This window comes from Anarhichas minor, unplaced genomic scaffold, assembly GCF_050575085.1.
Source record: "Anarhichas minor isolate MPS153535 unplaced genomic scaffold, ASM5057508v1 ptg000041l, whole genome shotgun sequence".
NCBI lineage: Eukaryota > Metazoa > Chordata > Actinopteri > Perciformes > Anarhichadidae > Anarhichas > Anarhichas minor.
In genome coordinates, this window is record NW_027466487.1 from 1,047,806 (window position 1) to 1,068,047 (window position 20,242).

Here is a 20,242-nt window from a genome sequence, read left to right on the forward strand (position 1 = left end):
AAGCATCAGAGTCTAATGGTTACCTTTGCGAATTATAGAGCATTTACGTTGCAGCATGTATTGCAGTGGGAGGTAAATACCAACATTGCTACTAGGAGGTTTATATGGAGGTGACAGGGCATTTTCACACGTTTCTGTACCCTTTCATCTTCTCAACCCCTCCAGTCTCCCCTTTCCTCTCTTTGCTACCCCACAATCTGTTAGCAGTGGACAGGGGACTCACTATCTGGAGCACCACCAGAGACGATTAACCTCATCAGGCCTGTCGTCATGACAGAGGTCTTCTTTTGGCCCAAAACGAGGATGATTTATTCATACGCCCAGCAACGGTGTGATCCAGATGCCTTTTTAACCCCACTAATTCATTTCAGTGGGTGGTAAGGGGGGGGGGGCGCATGGATGATGTCAGAGGAGGATTGATGGCCTCCAACACCGCTCTCACAGGAGTCATTCCAGCGTGGACTCCCTAAGCTAGCAGTTATCCACAACATGTAGTAATTGCACATGATCTAACAGACAATGAAGATACCCAAACTACTCACTTTTTAAGCACTTTATCTCAATCATATCTGGATGAGCCATTGGTTATTTCTTGACATGTGTTGAATTACAGAAGACATACTGTATCCATGCCAAAACCCAATCCGCACCTTGAAGAAGCTCTGCTCACGGCTCTGAGTTTGAATGCATAGGCTGGCTGCACTCCAGCATTGGGTATCTGTCATGATTGGACTACTTTTCACAAGAGATTTCACTGTGGTCAGGAGGACAGAATCTCACCGTTTCTTGTATGTGGGGCTTGGCATCAGTCTCGGTGGGCACCTCTCCCTTGTGCACCTTTCTGTACTGAGTACACAAGCTCAAACACTCCCAGAATCTTCAAGCCCTTCCTGCAGCACAGACAGTTTGGCTATAAGGTGTAAAGGTTCCTCAAAATAGTTCATCCACCATCTAACAATGTTGAGGTCAACCACTTTTGCTGAGGAAGTCCTGGGTACTGACCTACCGTCTTCCCTGGGGGACCAAGCAGTGTTGCAAAATAGTGCTTTTCATTAGCTCTCTCAACTCCATGGAGAACAAAGCTTTCACTTCGAGCCTTTTTTAACTTGCCAGTTTTCTCTGCTGTGTTAGGACTGCGCAGGTTAACCAGGCATGGAAGTACATCAGTGTAGCCACTGTACCGGACCGTACGGTGAGGAGGGAGCTAACCCACAAAGCACTGCTTTTGTCTTTTGTCTTTGCTACAACCTCCCCTATGGCAACAAGCTCTAAGCGGGAAATGAAAGAATGAGATCATGGATAAAAGAGGCTCAAATATTTTTTTTATTCCACATGGTGGCTGGTCTCATAAGGGCAAGGAGCTCAACAAACTTTGGGGAATCTTGTACAGAAGATCCCGGGTCACAGCTTTATAGGTATACTGGCATACTGGATTGGGAGGAAACCTCAGGATTTGAGAGATGATATCTTCCAGCTGCCATGGACGCACCTACAAAGAAGAAGACGCTTTCTGCTGTGACCTTAACCCAGTAAAACTGTTATAAAAGAGTTGGACTGGATGAATGGATGGATAGACTGCAGGCTTTAGCAGTTGATAAGTAACAATGAAGCCCCTTTTATTATCCATATACAATAACTTGAAGTTTCAATGAAGACGGTGACCTTGTGCGTCTTTGTGAAAAGCAGGAAGAGCAGCTTTATGTATAAATGTTTTTGGCTCTATTTCAATTAATAGGTGCTCCACTCCTCTAACAGTTTTAGTTTTATGTTTGGAATGAATGCACCAATTATACCCATGTTGTTGAAACTACAGGGTTGGTTAGGTTGGTCATTTACGAATACAGTCATAGTATGAATACAGACACTGGTGTCAGCGATTCTTTGTATTGCTACTCATTTCATGTTGTTAGAGTGTAAGAGTAATAGCTGTCTATGTTGTCGTGTGCCGCGTAGAGAGGAGCATCCTCTCACCTCGTACTCCTGTTTAAAGCCGTAGCCCTCGGCAGTCTTCATCTGGTTGATGTGCTGGAGAAGGTCGGCCACTCGGACGGCAGGGTGGAGCTGCCCTGTGTGGTAGGGGGAGCCTTTACGTCCGCACTGGTGCCTCGGGGAGCCTCCCAGCAGGCTGCTGGCCTCGTTCACTGAACTACGAGCGTCACCTGAAGAAGACACAGAAACATTTGCAATTTCAGCACGACTCCAGATGAAATATTCATGTACAAGACAGGTTACGATATAAAACATTTTGTAACACATTCGGTTTGTGGTGACAGACACTGGTATTACCATCACATAATGGCATTCTGCATGCTGATACTGACAAATACAGTACAGTATATGTAACACGTGTGTCACTTTGATAGGTTTTTAGGGCAAAGATGTCCTTATAATAGATCTTATGTAGATGTGACAGCAGCTCTGTCTGGAGTGACGTGTGTAGCAGACCAAGATCTGCAGCAACTTTAGAGTAAACACATCTGTCGCTGCCTCTCTGTGAGACTGACGAGGAGATCAAGATGAAAAGTACTGACAAGCATCACAAATCATTTATTTTGATTCAGTCAAATATATTACTACACTTGTGCAATTCTCCATTTTTTTTTTTGCAGTCTTGTGAGATATTTTTTGTGAATCAGCTGCAGGCAGTGCAGGTTGTACCAGAGAACATTTTTCACACAGGATGATAACTATCTTTCAGAATACTTCAGACATTTATGGAGTGAATGAGTGGCGGTCAACAAGATTACAAAATGAGGAATGATGTATGTCAAGTTTGAAATTGCATTCTGTTGTTCTGGCAAGCTGATAGGTTTGTGTACGCTGTTCATCACGTGTCTTTTTTCTTACTGCGTGTGCCGCAGGTGTGAGCGTCCATGAAGGAAAGGGCCATTCTTTCATCTTCCTGTAGGGTGCTCTGGTCTGTGAAACTGCGCTCCATGGAGCCCATATGGCTCTTCTCCTGCCGGTAGGTAATGGGTGTCTTATTCATGTTCACTGGTTTCCTATTCATGGGTAAAGAAGAAGAGGGAGGGGGGGGAATGCAATAAAGAAGAGATTGTAATAAACAGAGAGAGAAAGGGGAAATGTTATGTTCAGTAAGAAATAATATGGAGGTAAAGATTGTGGGAAACAAAAATAAAAAAGGTGATAAAGTGAGGAAATAGTGAGAAAAAGGACATCGACTGCCTTATTGTTTTCCCTCTACAACTTATGATTGACAGCCAGAGCACAAGCATGGATAGGATGGATCACAAAACGATGGGAGAGCAAAGAGGTGGAGTCACTTACGGATAGTAAGAGTAGTAGTCCCTTCTGGCAAGAGTGCGGGAGAAGGAAAAAAGAAATCAAAAGAAAGAAGAGATGTAAGATGAAAGCAATGTCAGCTGAGGCCAGAATGCATTGATTACAGTGGAAATGAGATCCATCCTCTCGTGAACTAGGCTGTGCGGACGGCCATATGACAACATGCAAACATACCAAGCAGGTGCTGACAGACCAAACCACAGCGAGGTAGAGCAACGTGTATTTCCTTCTATCGAATACGCCTCAGTGCTACACTTCAAGGACTAGACCACGTGGCTTCCTGTCACAGCAGATTTAGCAATCAATTCTCTTCGAGCAAACTTCATGGTGGCTTAGCAGTGGAACCCGGACTTATGTGCGGAGTAGTGGTGACTTTCAGAAACAACATTATTCAATATTAACCTGGACGCTGTGTCAGCCATTTAATAATGATTGCTGGAGCCCCGAGTAACTTACTATTTGGCATGGCAGGTTCTTTAGAATTAAATTTATCTCATTTTAGTAAGGTTATTTGAGACTTAAACTCGACCGGCCTGCAGCTGCTGCTACATTAACGCAGAGCCAGAGGTGTAGATGATCTACTGTAGACCCGGGGGGATCATTGGCTAATAATCTCTAAAAGCACACCTTTTCCCTCCCAATTACCATCTCATTTAAGGGTCAGGCCTCTGCTTGGTGAGCGTAATTAAGTGGCTAATTGAATTGCATCCGACATTTAATTAGATGCTTCACACTCAGATAGGCTCTGCAGACGAGAGCCGTTTGGTCCCCTCTGTGAACCATAAGGGAACGAAAACAATGCAGCTCTGGCTGTTGGTCCAGCATCTTCCCTAAACAAGCATGACCTTTCCGAAAGTTCAGGAAGTATAAAACCTGATTACTGAACTGTTCCAAAACGAAACATAAAAGGTAAAACAATGTGGGGGGATGTGGTGAGATTGTGCATAAAGATGCATGTTATGCACTCAACAGTTATCAGCAGACGTTTACCCTTTCTTAATGATGATGATCACGGCACCCAGCAGAAGGATGAGGACCACCAGGCCTCCAGCGCACACCCCGAGAATGAGACCCATCTCCTCGGAGTGTTGGGTAACCTCCAGAGCCTTGCGGTGGTCCTTGCAGGCCGCTAGAAGCAGAGACACAGATGCGCGTTAAAAAAGGCACAATGCAAACACAGAACATGAAGGAACGAGGCAGAAGGGGCCGAAGAAATGATTCACAGGAAAGTCTGAAGCAAAGAGTGTGAAAAATGTAAATGCAGAGATGGGAAGATTAAAAATTCACAGCTTTGAAGAACTTATCATTCATGAACACAAAACTCACAAATGTAGACTTTTCACATGGCACTAAAAACGTTCACACTGCTTATCCTCACTATTGTGAAGCGACCCACTGACGTATAATGATCCTCTTAAAGCCAAAGCTACTTTTCAATAACGGTGGTATTTTGAAATAGCTGGCGAAGATGAAAGAGACACGCAAATAAAGACGCGATGCCTGAAGCAATGCAGACAGTGATTGTTCATGTTGTCCAACCCAACAAACCTGCAATCCTCAGACACACATAATGACAATTTATGCTTTGGCAAACAAAATGATTGTCCTGCAGAAGAAAAGTTTGGTTGTCTGAGAGGTTTCAACATGGCTACTTAGGCTGTTCATGACACATACGGATGTTTACAGAAATGGAACGGAGATGGGAAAATAATGTGATTGCTACAAATTGGTGTAGAAGAAGTTGCAAACATGTCAGAGTGAGACGGGAAACTAATTTGCTAAGATCCATTAGTCAAGTACATAAAAAGGCTTGCAGCACATTGTTCTTCAATCTCTTGTTGAGTTGCACAATCTGACACCTTGTGATATTACAATTGTGCAATTCTGTGCTATGACACATACACTTAATCTTTGAGGTGCATTTCTATACAATACTGAATTAAACAACATTTTTCCCAGTCACAAGTAATCCATACAGCCCTACAGTACAATCTCAAGGTGCCCCTGTGTCTGTTGGCTACTGGAAAGGTCGCTATCATAATAGCGGGTTATTAATTTCCCTGGCATAAAGCTTTGTACTTGTGTAAATGGTGCTGAGCAGTGGGCCTTTCTTTGTCTTGTTCTATGGGCCCAGTGATCTAGTTTTTCTTGTGTGTCCTCCAGGCCTTGACAGCCCCGAAACTAGCCCTTCTCAGTCTATTGGAAAAGCACATCCTATCTGGAGAGCGGGAGGAGAAGTCAGAGCAGGCCTGGGGATAAAGCTCTATCTTGCAGCCTGCTGGGGAAGAATCAGATCTAGGGCAGGGAAAATGAAAACAGAGCCATGTTTTAGCCTGACTATCTGCAGCCCCCCCCGGCTGTTTTCATTTTCACTTTCTGGGGTTCTTTAGAATCCTTTACCAAAGATGAAAGTAGGAGAATATTTCATTATTTGGCGGGATTTTTTATTCAATGATGGGTGTTTGGCATATCTGAATGGATAAAATGAGTCACTGGCTTGATATTTGAAAGGAAGTGTTCCTTCTAAAACTGCTCAGGACGGGGCTTTTTGAATTGCTACCTCTGTGTAAGATGTTGTTCCAAAAATGTGACATTTCTCTGTGTGCTGTTCAGTGTATAGACACCAAGTCTGACAGGTATATTTTACTTTGCAGTAGTGGTAGGAGACAGTTTAGTCAGACTGAATCAAAGACAACTTTTTTGTAGTTTCTATTCACACACAGGGACGCGCTATCATCCAACGATGCCTTTATGTCTGTGAGCTACTGTACCTGGAGATAACATCGATTTCAGCCCGTCTCAAGGTGCTCCCTTCAAAAAAAACAGCCGCAAACTCAGCACTTTCTGTTTATTTTATGCTGTGACTTCATTTAAAATTACACGTTCAAGTGAAATACAGGGGTGCATTATATTGGCTAGAAATGTAGATGAGAAGGTGAAAAATCAATTTCAGTTTTCTGACATTTTGGACAGATAAGGCGGTTTTGCCACATTTAGCCTCAAAATTTCTATTAAGTCAAACACGAGCATGAAATAGATTTCCACATGAATCCATGCACCTGCCACCTGCCCGATGGTGGAAATTGGCACTTAGAGGAGAAATGGAAGTCTATTGTTGTGTTGAGCCTGCAAGAGGATCCTTAATTAAACTGTCACCTGGAAGTTGAAATGTAATCTCCAGCTTTGTTATCCAAGCCAGAATCATTTGCCTCCACTTTGCTTGTGATGGGCTGCTTGATAATAACGGCTTAGGACCCGATGATGCAGAGGCTATGTTAATGGTAGAGGGATCACAGAGATCACAAACAGCAACTAAAAAAATCCTCTGACCTGTCGCACCTTGAAATTGGAAATCACCCTGAGAATTTTTTTCCTGTCAATTTGCCTTTCAGGCTCTATTTTCTTCGGTTACATCATCATGTATGTGGGTGATGTAATGCTGGCAATCTTTTAAATCATTTATTTTCTTTCTCTTTCTCATGGTCTTCCTATTTCTATGTTATTGTTAATATCTTACCTATTTATTATTTTTACTGCTAGAGCTCCATTGTGCATTTCTTTCTTCCTTCCGTTGCTTAGTGTCAAAGAAAAGAGGCAAGCACACTGAAAAGCCCATTGGTGTGAAAAAGCATAATTAATCAATGCCCAACCGGGTGTCTGTGTGGGGCAGATGGAGTGAGACGCTGAGCTGAAATGGCTGGCCTTGCCTTTTGGCTTTATGCTTGAGGAGAGCCTCATCTCTTTCATTTTTCACTCACAAAAATAGGCCTTCACCAAAAAAAAGACACCCCGCCAAGACAATTTACTTGCAAGGCTCTGCTTACTGTTGCGGTGCTATGATAACTATAAATACATGACTTTTATTCACCATGATCTGACAGTGTACTACAGCAAGAAGGGCTCTCCTGCCATCAGGACTTAGAGTCAATTTCCCTGCCCTTTTCATGTCCCCTTGAATCCAAAAACTGAGGTATAGAAGAGGGAGGGGGAGGGGGGGGATTTCTCATACTGATAGGCCAAGGTAGCTCCATCTGGAAGTTTTGATCTGGAGGACCCTCCTGGACCTTGTTGATGTCAAAGCCATCAGATGTAGCTGTGTAGTAGGCTGCTGATGAGAACAAAGAGACTGCCTTTGATATAGTGTGTCCCAGCGTCTGCCCCCAAACAAACAGGATGAAAGCCTGACCTTAAATACCTCCCTGCTTGTTGCCCTTTTCTCAGAGGCACACTGCTAAACAACAGGGACCAGTCAGAGACAATTTCTCCAGATCCCCACCTTTGTACTTGAGAGAGAGGTGAGCATTGACTGCAGTATTGACTAAACTAAACAATACTGTTAAAATCACACTCTTAATTCCTTAACTGACAACAATGAGAGAGTAGACGACATCGCAAAGCACTCAGAAACGATGCAGGGAAATTCATTCAAGGTCACAGTGTTTGTGGGAGGAGAGATATTCGTGTTGAATTACCTTTGCGAGCTATGCGGATGCAGTTTATTCTGGATTCCTGAAAGAGAAAGAAAGACATCAGAGGGGAGGGTGTCGCTTTGCATTTTGCATAAAAGAGATGTGATAAAAGAAAAGAGGATGACGTGAAATACTGAGCTGAGACACAGATGTATATATCACATGGAAAATATGACCACAGCCGATAAAAACGCACTCGGGATGAACATTAAAGCCTGATGTTACAGAGTAAGCAGGTGAGGACCACATCTGGAACCACAGAGTTGTCTCCCCTTTCTGTTGTTTCTGCCCTGACTAAATATTAAAATGACTAAACATGAGTGGGTTGCACTACGCTTCTCTAAAAAAAATTGCATAATTTACTTTTTGACAGAGACAAAGATAAACTATACAGGAAGAAAATATTCAGACAAAAAGGACAAAACAGCTTAGAGTTAAAAGTCCTATTGATGGTGAGTTTACAAAGTGTTTCAAATCTGAGCTGTGGTGAAATGTTTGAGAAGGAGATCAGATATTCTCGCTGAAGGAGAAAATATGAGAGTTGAAAGGGAGAGAGCATAATTAAGAGGAGGGATTCAGACCAGTGCACGAGTATGAAAAGGAATTAATTTTATTCAAATTTCACTGATGACATCTCAGTATTATGAAAAGGACCTTTGTCAAACAGCACTAATGAGATCCAAAACTGTAATCCAATTCCATCCTGCCACCACTTGGAGGACAGGCATTATCAAATTAAGATTTACAGATGCTAATTCAAGCATTATGGGACAATTATGCAAATGTCCACATTTGGAAATGAGCAAAGAGCACTTTCCTCAAACTCCAGTTAAATAGCTTTTTTCTTTTTTAAATTGAAAATCCATTTCACACTGACAGACACTTAAACAAGTTCTTAACATGATGGTTTGATCTAAAAATACAGACCCAGGTAGTACACAAACATGTTGTTTGTCAGACAGACTGTCATTATATATTATAGGAGTCATAATATATTTTTTCCACTAATAAATGCTATTTGTTGTATTTGTATGCCTGTACTGTGAGTTATCAGAAAGAAACTCTATTGACAGTACAGCCTGGTAAAATCCAATGTAACAATTGTCAGTACATTGCCTTTTCATTTAATAACTATTCTTTTTAGATTTTTTCAGTTCAGTGGTGGAAAGTCAGAAAGTTTATTAAAAAAGTATTCAAGACAAATTTTGAATGTAAGACACACGCATACATATCTATATATGTATATTCCTGATACGTTCTTTATTCAGTCCTTATTAACTCACAACGTATTGTAACATCACGCTCAGCAATGCCAACATGCTATGCAGGTATAATCTCCACCATGCTGACCCTTATTCTACCATGCCAACATATCATAGTTAGACATTTGGTCATAAGCCAAAATATTAGACAAATGAAAAATTGGACCTGATGAAGGTGCTTGGTGAAAAGTTTAGGGAAGTAAAAAGGCTAAAAACTGAATTCTCAAATCCTGGTTGAATATGTTTTTGTAAATCGAGATGTAAAAGCTGCGTGAACTAATGACCCTCTAATCTGTTATATTGTGGCAAATATGTTTGTTGTGATACACTTTGAAAGCAGTACTTCAAGTCAAGAAGTAGTATTGCTATTGCGTGACTTTAAGGTTCTCTATTATATATTCTGAACCTTAATACAGCAGAAAATAACTATTGGCTCTGTAACATTATCGTGGAGACATGTCTACCTGAGCAGAGAGTGAAATCGCTCTCCCTCCGTGTGTGTTGTTATCAGAGTTTCTCTGTGCTTTGCCGGCCGCGCGTGCCTTATAGTGCATGTGAGAGTGCCCCACTGGCTAGGTCATGGCTGCTGCTCTGCGCTGCACTCATACAGCGGTTACAGCTGATAATGCCGCCTCGACCCAATGGGTCTGTGCAAAAATGTAGAAGCCACCCTCCACCCTCCGGTTCCCCCACGTTTACCCCTGTTAGCTCTCTCAGCACTGCTGCTGTTGTTCGCATTGTTACTGCTGTTAGCACAATTAGCGGCAAGCCAGCGGCTCAGCTGTGGCCATGTTGAGAGCTGTGCAGAGGCAATAGATCAGCTCTGAATTTCGTATTGAGCCTTGAGCAATTTGATTAATTAATAATAATTAATCAAATTGCTTTATATTGTATTTTTACTGTATGTGACTATGAGCCTGACTCATTTATAGGAAACATTATCCATCAAAAAAAAAAAAGCTGACTCATCTGAACCTGCCTCTTGTATAGAGACGGCATTTGAAACCTTACATTCAATCATCACTTGCTTTGGCAAATTAAGACAGAGCACATTTTTACTTATATTTACTCTGATGGTAAGAAATAGGCTGTTGTGATGGATAGACGCAAATCTCTGTAGCATGCACATTTGAATCGTTGTGTGCCGGCTCAGCAGAAGAGCTGATAGGCCAGCTCCAGATTGTGGGACACACATCACAGGTCTGGCCGTGCTGTGCCAGTCACGCCAGAGGCGCTGGTGGTTCCTGGCAGCTCTAAATACAAAACTCAAATAGCAACATGCAACGCGGGGCTCTACGGCGCACACTCAAGGTTTTACAGTGTGTGTGTGCTTGTGCGTGTGAAGTTAGGAGATGTAAGTGTAAATGTTATAAATGACTATGATGTGACCTGCAAAGCTACAGTGTATCCACAGTATTTCAAGTACCTCTTTCGATGAATCCATCAAAGCAATTAGAGAGGCTTGACAGTCACTCTCCAGATAATTAGCATGGGTAAATGCCAAATATTATGGGCCCCATATACTGTTCAAACTATTCCCACTGCTGTCACAGTTGTTGCGGATTAGAGGCAATGTTATTTCACACAAACACATTCCAGAAAAAAAAAAAACACACTTAAACTGACGCAGACTTTGATTTAATGCACTAAACAATTAAATACAGAGGCTGGCAATTTATATTTTGATAAGGTGCTCAGGGTGCAAATACCTTAAATGCCAAAATGTCAAATATGACAACTTTATCACCACTTCCATATGCAGAAACCCTGATCTGCAATTGTTTTATCCAAGTAAATATGTGACGGCTTTTAATGCCAGCTACCCTTTCAGTTCAAGAGCAGGTGACAGTCTTTTTCCCCTTTTTCCACAACGAGTGGGCATAAGGTAATTATGTTTTCATCTTCTGAATAAAATCCCAAAACTGCTATAATAAATACCCCACAGTACATAAATATGCTAAATGCATTTCATGCTCCTTTCATTTAGAATGCTAAAATTCTCTTTTTTGGCCTACATGTTTGTGACAAAGTGAGCACAGTGTTAAAATGTAAAAGGCCTGAAATACATAATTGCACACAGAGGATAAGCAGGAATACAAAACACAAAGGAAGACACAAAATAGCACAAAACACATTACGCAATTATAGCATTCCAGTCCATACAGGCTGCTCGAGTCAAACTTTAACATCTGCTTTGTGGTTTTAATAGACTCTCATTAACACTTATCGGTGTTAATAAATCGGTAATGTTAATAATATCATTAACAGGCAAGAAAAGGGGATCAGCGTCATACTGTATAATTTTGTTGGACTGTTAGTTTAATTGCTGTTATGTTATGCCCTGTTATGTTATCTTGATTTATGTAATTAGTACTTTTTCATGTGTCAGTTCATGTTGTCATAGCAGTGCTGCGACATGTCCTCTATGCCTTGCTGTTGATTGGTTATATGCCTAGCAACTAGCTGCCCCTCAGCAGTGCTGAACTGATTAAATTGAGCTAAATCCCAAGCTTTTTAGCTGACATCGCTAGTAAATAAAAACAAAAACAAAAAGTATTGTGCCTAAAAAAGAGCAAACGTCACACCCACAACACACACTTTGCATTGACAGAGGTGTGATGTCTGAAACACTGACCCGACAATAAAGCAACAATAAATTTACAATAAACAATAAACAATAAATTTACATTTTGTCATTTTTCTGACTAAAACATTTTGTGCAGCCATGAAAATGAAGTTCCTTCCCTCCCAGCACTATGTTGTTCCTTCAAAAGGAATGGTTTCAGTACTGTAGTACCAACACAGGACTCATGGCCAGATTTCTGTGACTGTGACTGTATTTTCAGGCGAAGGCAGCAGTGTTTGAAAGAGTGGGGACAGTGTTGGCTGTGTGATTTGGCACTGTGCTTCCACTCATTGTGGGTCATGGATGCTGGCCTCCTGCCAGGCAAAACAAAACCTAATCCCATCCGCCGGTAAAGCCAGGCCTCCCCGATCTAATCCCATGCTTAGTAGCCTAGTTGTGTGAAGTGCTCACACTGCACTACCTCCGTGTGTTTCTCCACTGGGTTGGAAAAAGATCCTACTGGTGTCCATGGGACTTTAACCACCGACAGGACACAAAAAGTCGCACAGACCAGTAACCCAGCTTGCATGTATTTATTCCCAGATGATGATCACACAAGGCTTCATTACCTACGGCAACAGCTTTCAGCTCAGTCTGTGAAGATTAAAGCAGCAGCTTTCTATCCCTGATCATCTGCACCTGTGCCCAATTATCTTTAAGTAATTGCCTCACCCAGGTAGCAGCTCTTCCTGTAATGGAATTTGGAAAAGTAATGTGGCGTCCTCTGGGTATGACTTGAGACTGGAGGGCTTTGTGTGCACAAGAGTGTTGAATTGGAATGAAACAACAAACAGCAAAACTTTGTAAAATAACACCCTGCTTCTCAACTAACAAGGTCTACCACCAGGATTCACAAAGTGTTCTGTTATTTGGACACAAACCCTGAAATGTAAAAGATTTAAGCCAGGCTTACCTCGGTCTAAAAATACTGAACTGATTAGGTACATAAAGAAAGAGACGAATAGATAAGGACATTAATGAAAGGGCCATTGAATGAAGGACATGAGGCAACAACAAAAGGACAAAAAAGAAAGGAATAGGACAGAATAGGAAAACCCATGTGAAGTGAAGTGCGTTGCTGACTCTGAGTAATTCCAGCTAATCACATCTTTGCTATAGCTGTAAGTAATTGCAAATAATTCCCTGTTACACCGCCAGCTCAATATGTTTTCATCCAACAACCCCATTCATGGAACAAATACTCTTTCAAGGGTTGTGAGCCCAGACAATGCCAACTGTCCTACAGACACAACCATAGCATCAGTAAATACAGATACTCATTAGCAGCACTCCTCATTATGCTGAACACTACTGTCTACATGAAGTGCTGCCAGATCTTCCGCACCACTACTGGTGGGAGTTAACAGTCACTCACCCCTCTGAAGTTGCTCATAGCCTGGAAGTAGACAAGGTAGCTTTTGCGTGGGTCCAAAGGGCTGTTCCAGTAGCCGTTGTAAGTGTGATTGTCTCCCACAGTGAAGGGACTGGCCTCTGGGAGGCTGCTGGGCGGCAGCTCGGCTGTGTAGTAGTGTGGTGTGCCCCGGGCCTGCGCCTCACCGTGGGACATGGGCAATGGGAAACACTCCTGAAGCCCCAACTCTCTCTTTACTTTCTTCACTGTTTCCTCTTCAACCACCACCTGGTATGTACTGGACACAGAGTGGATGTGCACCGTAAGTAAGCCATGTTTAGCGTTAAAAAAAAAAAAGATCTAATATGTACATTTGAGATGATATTCTCACCTGACAGGTGCCCCTCTGCCTTGGGCGGGGCGCAACAGGACAGTAATGGTGCTCTCTGTCTCGCTCAGGGGGGACGGCATGTCTCCGTAATCAAACGTCGGCGCTGAGGACACAGAAACGAACATATTGGCTTATCCAGTGTTTCGTTCAGTCTACCTTAATCCATTTTTAACATACGTCTCTGCTTCCTCGTGAACATGTTCAGCCCCTCAATATCTTGTGAAACTGAAAGACCTCTTAGAGCTATCCCTCCCTCAATACATACCCAATACCCATATCCTCATATTGAGTACACCGTCTGAATTTCCCTTCTAGTCGTCTTGGATACAAGACCAATTAAGCCTTATGTGTGTGACGCTAAATTGACCGGGTTTCTCATTTGAAAGGTTTTGGCCAAAGTCGTTCGCCTGATATGTGGTGGCACATTTCTTTAATATCTAAGTCACTTAGTGAGGGGAAGGAGAGCAAACTATTCATGAGGAATCAATGATTATCTTATTAAAAAGTGGTTTGCTCATACCGCAGCAGAGAAGAGCTGACATCCATTAAGGTGAGGCATTAAGGGAAACTCAATGTGCATTTGTTGACATTAAAGGTCTGTTGAGGTTTGTAAAACTAAAAGAGGGTTTGATGCCTGCTGCCAGATAATGTCGGTTTGAAGGATGGTTGTGTATCAGCCACAGTGGTGCTCACGACTTTACGTGTATGTGCGAATGAGGAAATGTGTGTAGTTGGATACTCTGCGGTGGGTATTGCTTGAAGATGCTGACAGTAGTAGCTGTTGAAAGGTGTTCAGTGTTTGCGAGCTGTCAGTGCCGATGTGAGAGACACTAAGTGTAAGTGAATGTTCTGCACCGTGGGCCAGTGGAGGAGGTTTAGGGTGACGTGCAAAGACTTTTAGACTGTATCTGCGGTCTGGCTTTGTGCTGGCGTTCTGTCTGACATACAGCCAGTAAGCAGTGATTGTGCTCTAAATCTATAATTAAACTAACCGGGCCCCTTTGTAAAGAGATGGGACAGACGGAGTGAATAAATGTGTGAGCGAGAAAGGGTGGGAGTGGCTGCGCTTTGCGTTCCTAAGGGGTGTAATCCCATCCCTTAACAAGCACAAATGCATCATTAGGAGGAAATAGAAACACCAATGCTGGTTTTCTATCACCAGTAATAAGCTCTGAGACTCTCGGAAGTGACACTCTGGTCCTGAGAATGTGCTGCATCTTTCTTTATGCATAATATACAGCAGTGTCCCCTCTGCTTCCTACGAGTTAATTTATGTCTTGAGGACTGGGAGATGACAGCGTGTCAGTAGTTTGGGGAGGCAATGGAAAATAGCTCTTACACTCTGGGAGCAGTAGTTTTGCCTCCGTGAGAGAAGAAAGATGCGTAGGTCAAAAGAGAGAAAACCTGGATCCTAATTACAGCACGCAGCGTGTGAAGTCTGGTGATGTACCTGCAAGGTGCATCAGTGATAGGTGGTGATGGCACAGACGCTATATGGAGAGGCTGCCTTTTTCCATTTCTATTTTACAATCTTACGGCAGCTTTCACACTCCCTCGCAAGCACACATGCTCAGCTTATACCTGAGATGTTAGTGGTGATTTCAGTGAGGGCGGTCTGCCCAAAGCCCTTGACTGTGCGGGCTCGAACTGAGATGAGGTAAGTTGTTCCCGGGTGGAGGTTGGAGAACATGTGGTAAGTCTCATTCTTCAACTTGGACACAGTTCTTCTCGGCCCCGGGACGTTGATGCCTGGATCAGACGACTCAATGCTCTGGTAACTTATCTGTTGAAAACAAGATGGTCTCAGGGTAACATCATAAAAACCAGAGTCACCTTAGCGCTGACTTTAAGCCTCATTATAGTAGCTGCTGACAAATTTCAAGAGATAGATTCATACTGATCTGCAGAAGTCATTAACTCAAACAGCTCCGTCATAAAAAGTAATTTGACTGTTTGATTGATACGATTCACTTCACTCAGAAATTAATTCGCTTCTCTAAATCAATTGCTAATTGCTCGTGTGTCTTTATAGTTTTATATGAATACTGTAGGACTTGATTGGCATTGGCACTGTTAAGTCAAAGTCATACAAGCAACCTGGAGTTTTTCAAAAAGTGTTGCGAGTGGTAAATGATTGTCTGACGGAGTAATGCATGTTAAAGGCCATGGACCGAGAACACCACGCACGCAGTAAAAAGTGAATTCAAGTGGTTGAATGAAAAGCGCTGAGTGTTTATGAGTTTAATTAACTCTTTAATTAAAACTCAAGAATTGCTGTTCATGAGTGCCCTTTAAAAGCAAACTATTTTATAAAGTTTCTCCTCAAGAGGTGATTGGCCTTGCCTCCACAGTACTCTTATGAGAATTTCCACTTATCCTCTGTGAAATAGTGGAGAGGTAAATGAGACGACCTTACTGCAATCAGACAAGGGTGAACGTATAAGCATATACAATACATTAGGGCTGGGACAGATCCACTTTATTCAAGGAATGAAGACACAGTCACTGCTCATATGCATGTAGTACACACACACACACACACACACACACACACGCACACACACTGAAGATGCCACTCAAGCCAAGCTTAAGCCTTTGCTGATTATCATAGAAGAGCTTAATGCTTACTCATGCCTCTTTAGTGTGGAGGTAGAATTAGGAGCCATCCAGTGACTAAACACAGACAGAGCGCTGTGCTTCCTCTACAAAGGCAGACATAAAAGATGCCTAACTGTGCACGGAGCAGTGAGCAGGGCTTGCAAAACAGCATGGCGGCCGATGGGCTCAGGCAGAGTGGTCAATGGTTTATACTGAGAGAAATGAAGAAGTTATTTTTAGAGTTCTACATTAGTTCATAAAGTTCAACACACTCAGAGATCCTGTGCATTCTCCACTTTATATGTCAAACCACAAATCCTATTTAATAATATCCTTGAGGCAACGTTGCAAGTGAGTCCAAGGAAAGAAGGCTTGAGGTTAGGTAAGCAGGATTACTGATGGCTGACCGCAGACAGAAGGTACACAGAAAATCCAAAATTATTATCTGGCAAAACATAAGGCCTGACACGGGGCTCTGTTTTAATGGCACAAGACCAGTGTTAAGTGATGGGGCTTGGCCATGTGCACAAGGTCAGAGAGAGCGAATCCGAGTAACGCTGCTATTTTTCCATTTTTCCACCGTGCACTACATGGTTGGGTGAGGGAGAATACAAAGTGGAGCAGAGTGGTTTGGTGATTAAGTACGTCTGTACTGTGCCAATTGCAGTGGCAGTTGAAGAAAATGGCTCACCAAATAGAGAGGAAAGTACTTTTGCACTGGGCACAAAAATACCAAAGGAAAAAGCACATTTCAGTTACAGGAGCATGCTAATATATGTTGCTTGAGATTAAAAAAATGTATGTGACTGGACGTGCTGTCTATGTGCACCTACAGCTGCTGAAAACCAAAAATACTCTAGTTGACCAAACATTCTGACCACAATGTCAATTTAGTAGCTCTTCTGGAGCCTTCTATCACATCACGCATCTTCCTCAGCAGATGTTTGCCCAGTTCACATGAAATTGCAGATGGTCAAATTTAAAGTTGTCTGTGCACTTTAATGGACTTTTCATCAATGATTTGGATTAATATTAATTTTAATTGAAAAATAGATATTTTAACTAGAATTTAGGTGTTTGCCAAACCTTTCAAAAAAAACGCTATACTTACCTACAGATAAAGGGAGAGGGTTAGCATTAGCTGACTACATTGTGTGGGGTAACAGGTTACGTAAAGAAATAAAAATCATTTTGAAGTATTTCCCAACTGTTAAGGACACGGTCCTGGATGCAACTGGTGTATATCAACGTAGATTAGCGGATCTGTACTGCGTGTTATTGGATTGGAGGAAACTTAACAGTCCAGTAATGCTAGCCCCAGACAAACTCCTTATCAAAGATAGCGTTTAGTCGTCATCCTTAAGGCCTTTCCTTTAGTAACGTTAAAAGGGAAAAATACTGTTTAAATAAACAGTTAAGCATACATTTAAACATCTGCCTTGCTCGTCCAAGTAAGTCAACTAAACTAACAACTACGCTAACCATGCTAACAATCTTTAAAGTGACAAGACAGACGGTGTGTCTCTCTGAGCTCACCTCATATTGGTTAATTAGGCCATTGGGCTCGACGGGCTCCTCCCACTTCAGGAAGATCATGTCATCCAGCGGGGTAAAGGTGAGCGACTCTGGCGCTATGCCTCCGGGAACTACAAGAAATTGACAGAACAAACATTTGCCGGGGAAATTGAAGTGCTAATCCCACAGTGAGCTTCTCCTGTCAATATCACAGAAGTGAATGTCACAGTGGCTCAGAACAATGCACCACATGAGACACTCAGACGAGTGAGCAGCAGGCACAGCACATCAGATAAGGACACAGTTAATTTATGAACTGCATCAATTATGTAACCACAACGCAGACAAGAGAAATAAACTCAAAGATGGATCCTATCATTTTATATCAGTCTTCAGTTGAAATATGTTGATCAATATGTCAGACACTTGCTGGTACACTTATTTCTGAATGGCAGTGAGAGGACATTAGACTGTGTTAACAGTTTTTTGGGCCATTCAGTTGCAGCCCCAGTCCCCATGGTGTGTGTGGGCGCTGTACAGAGAAAGACTTATGTGAGATTCAGGCCTGAGGCTAAAGCAAGATCCAAACAGCTGAGTCAACTGTTATTCTTTCAATTGAGTTAGTCTAGAGGACAGAGTTGCTTATTAAGGCTTTTGGAAGAAGCGTTTATAATTGACATGTACTGTATGTATATATGTATATATATGCAGTATATACTATATATATATATATATATTCAATCACTTCAGGAAAAAAAATCTTTCTATTGCTTTTTAATTTTCTCTTGATCTCTTTCTATCTTTCCCCGTACTGTATAGATCTTTTTCTAAAAACCTTGTTTGTTTCGATTTGTCTTCACGGTAGAATTGATTCCTCCCTCAACTGCCATGCAGACGATGTGCTGCGGCACAAAGGAATAATAGGAGATACGAAATAAGCACAAAATCCTATCTCAGGGTTGCCAGAGACTCAGATATAATGTTTTCTCTGTTGTGTTATTTTTGTCTAAAAATGAAACGGATCTTTTGTAATGCTGATTCCGCCTCAGTCAGATGGTCACACTCTCTGTATTGTGTGTAAGGAATGCATAGGAGCTGTTGTGAATGTTTTGCAATATCTAGCAAATGTACCACATCATATATGAATTTGTATGGTTTACCCACATTTCGTGCACTTAATTAATGTTGAAAAACGTCATAAAATCTCAAAAGCAACCATCACAGTGACAGTAAAGTTCTGGTTGTGGGCAGTCTCAGGTCAGGATAGTCTCCTGTCTGACATTTGCTATATGAATAGTTCAACAATTAGAGGGAATCTGCTATATTTTAGACATCGCACTCCTCCAAGGCAGCTGTCTAACGTCATGTAGTAATGTCATTTTGGAGGATGCAGGATGGTGCTGTTGAACTGTATACTGTGGGCGACTGTGGCTAAGTGGAGAGCAGGGTCGTCCTACAATCAGAGGATCGGCGGTTCGATCCGCTAGTCGATGTGTCCTTGAGCAAGACACTTAACCCCAAAATTGCTCCCGTAGCTGTGCCTAAGATGTGTGAATGAGTTAGTCTGCTTTTTATTCTATATCTCCTGATGGAAGTAGGATTGGTTGCATTAGACTGCATTAGTTTTAGCTTGGTGTGCCTACTGTATATTAATGTTAAAGGTAATCAATTCTCTTAAAATCTTTACCAATGACACTTTTCATCTTTAGTTTCCCTGGCCTCTGCTTCCATACTATCTATTCTGTAACCTCCCCAGGAGACTTACTGTCCTCCTCGGTCTGGAAGGCGACCTCTCTGCCCTCTTTCTTCCCCTCGGGGTTGGCCAGTGACAGACGGACATGGATGCCGTGGTAGGGTGGCAGATCACGCAGTGTGAAGCGTGAAGCATTGTGTTCCACTGCCATGCACTCGCGCACAGTGGTGTTGTGGCCTCCGCCGCCTCCCGCCGTGGTGTAGCGGTAGCAGAGGGACACTGAGTAGGTGTGGCAGCGTGTCAGGTTGAACGCCAAATTCTCCCACTGCAGGGACAACTGCCTGGACTGGATATCGGTGGCTGCGAGGCCTCGCAATGCACGCATAGGCTCTGGGAGGGAGGGAGGGAAGATTGAGGAAGAAAAAAAGAAAATTGAGTAATAACGAAAGTGGAGACAAAAACAAGCAATGATATTAGGGAAGTCCTGAAGGCACAATACTGAATTCTAGAAAATTAAACCACAGGTGACTTCATTTTATTGTGAAATATTTGATTTCCCAGCATACGACACTGTCACTGATCCCAGGACTACCCGGGCAGTCTTCCACTTGTTTCCCTCCTAGATGCGGCCATATTGCTCCGCCACAACATGGAGGTTGACGTGTTGACACACCCACATCCCCCATGGCAGAGCGGGAACTTGTGGCAATTGTGCTAATTAATTGGACAGGCTGCGGGTTGCTGTCGCACTCCCACCAGTCCCCGCCTCTGTTTTCGCTGAGCAAATTGACTATCCAGTAGTTATACTTCCTTACCCTGAGGTTTAATCCACACACAAAAAAATGCCAGTGCTTTACAAGGGCACTCACTTCCGCTGGTCACTTTTACTTCTGGGTCATTGCGACGGCCAGATGTATTTTTAGAAGGCACCGAGTTAATTCTGGTCACTGCCGGGTTAACCCTGACTTTCTCTGACCAAAAGAACAACAGCCCTGTCTTTGATATCTCCCTCAAATGTAATGGCTATAGCTGAA

The 20,242-nt window shown here is 42.5% G+C and overlaps 1 protein-coding gene across 5 annotated transcripts in view; it reads right to left on the reverse strand.

Annotated features, from left to right (window-relative positions):
• The window catches only part of ptprub (protein tyrosine phosphatase receptor type Ub), a 141,021-nt gene that overhangs the window by 22,622 nt on the left and 98,157 nt on the right, over nucleotides 1–20,242 (reverse strand). For 4 of the 5 annotated variants that reach the window (XM_076109506.1, XM_076109503.1, XM_076109505.1 and 1 more), the window contains exons 8-17: nucleotides 19,281–19,598; nucleotides 17,537–17,646; nucleotides 14,984–15,185; nucleotides 13,403–13,505; nucleotides 13,036–13,309; nucleotides 7,776–7,812; nucleotides 4,294–4,432; nucleotides 3,289–3,312; nucleotides 2,848–3,002; nucleotides 1,972–2,159 (exon numbers count right to left, since the gene is read on the reverse strand). In XM_076109506.1, the coding sequence (XP_075965621.1) occupies nucleotides 1,972–2,159; nucleotides 2,848–3,002; nucleotides 3,289–3,312; nucleotides 4,294–4,432; nucleotides 7,776–7,812; nucleotides 13,036–13,309; nucleotides 13,403–13,505; nucleotides 14,984–15,185; nucleotides 17,537–17,646; nucleotides 19,281–19,598 (1,550 nt within the window). The remainder of the gene's footprint in view (nucleotides 1–1,971; nucleotides 2,160–2,847; nucleotides 3,003–3,288; nucleotides 3,313–4,293; nucleotides 4,433–7,775; nucleotides 7,813–13,035; nucleotides 13,310–13,402; nucleotides 13,506–14,983; nucleotides 15,186–17,536; nucleotides 17,647–19,280; nucleotides 19,599–20,242) is intronic. The other variant, XM_076109507.1, reaches the window with a different exon arrangement.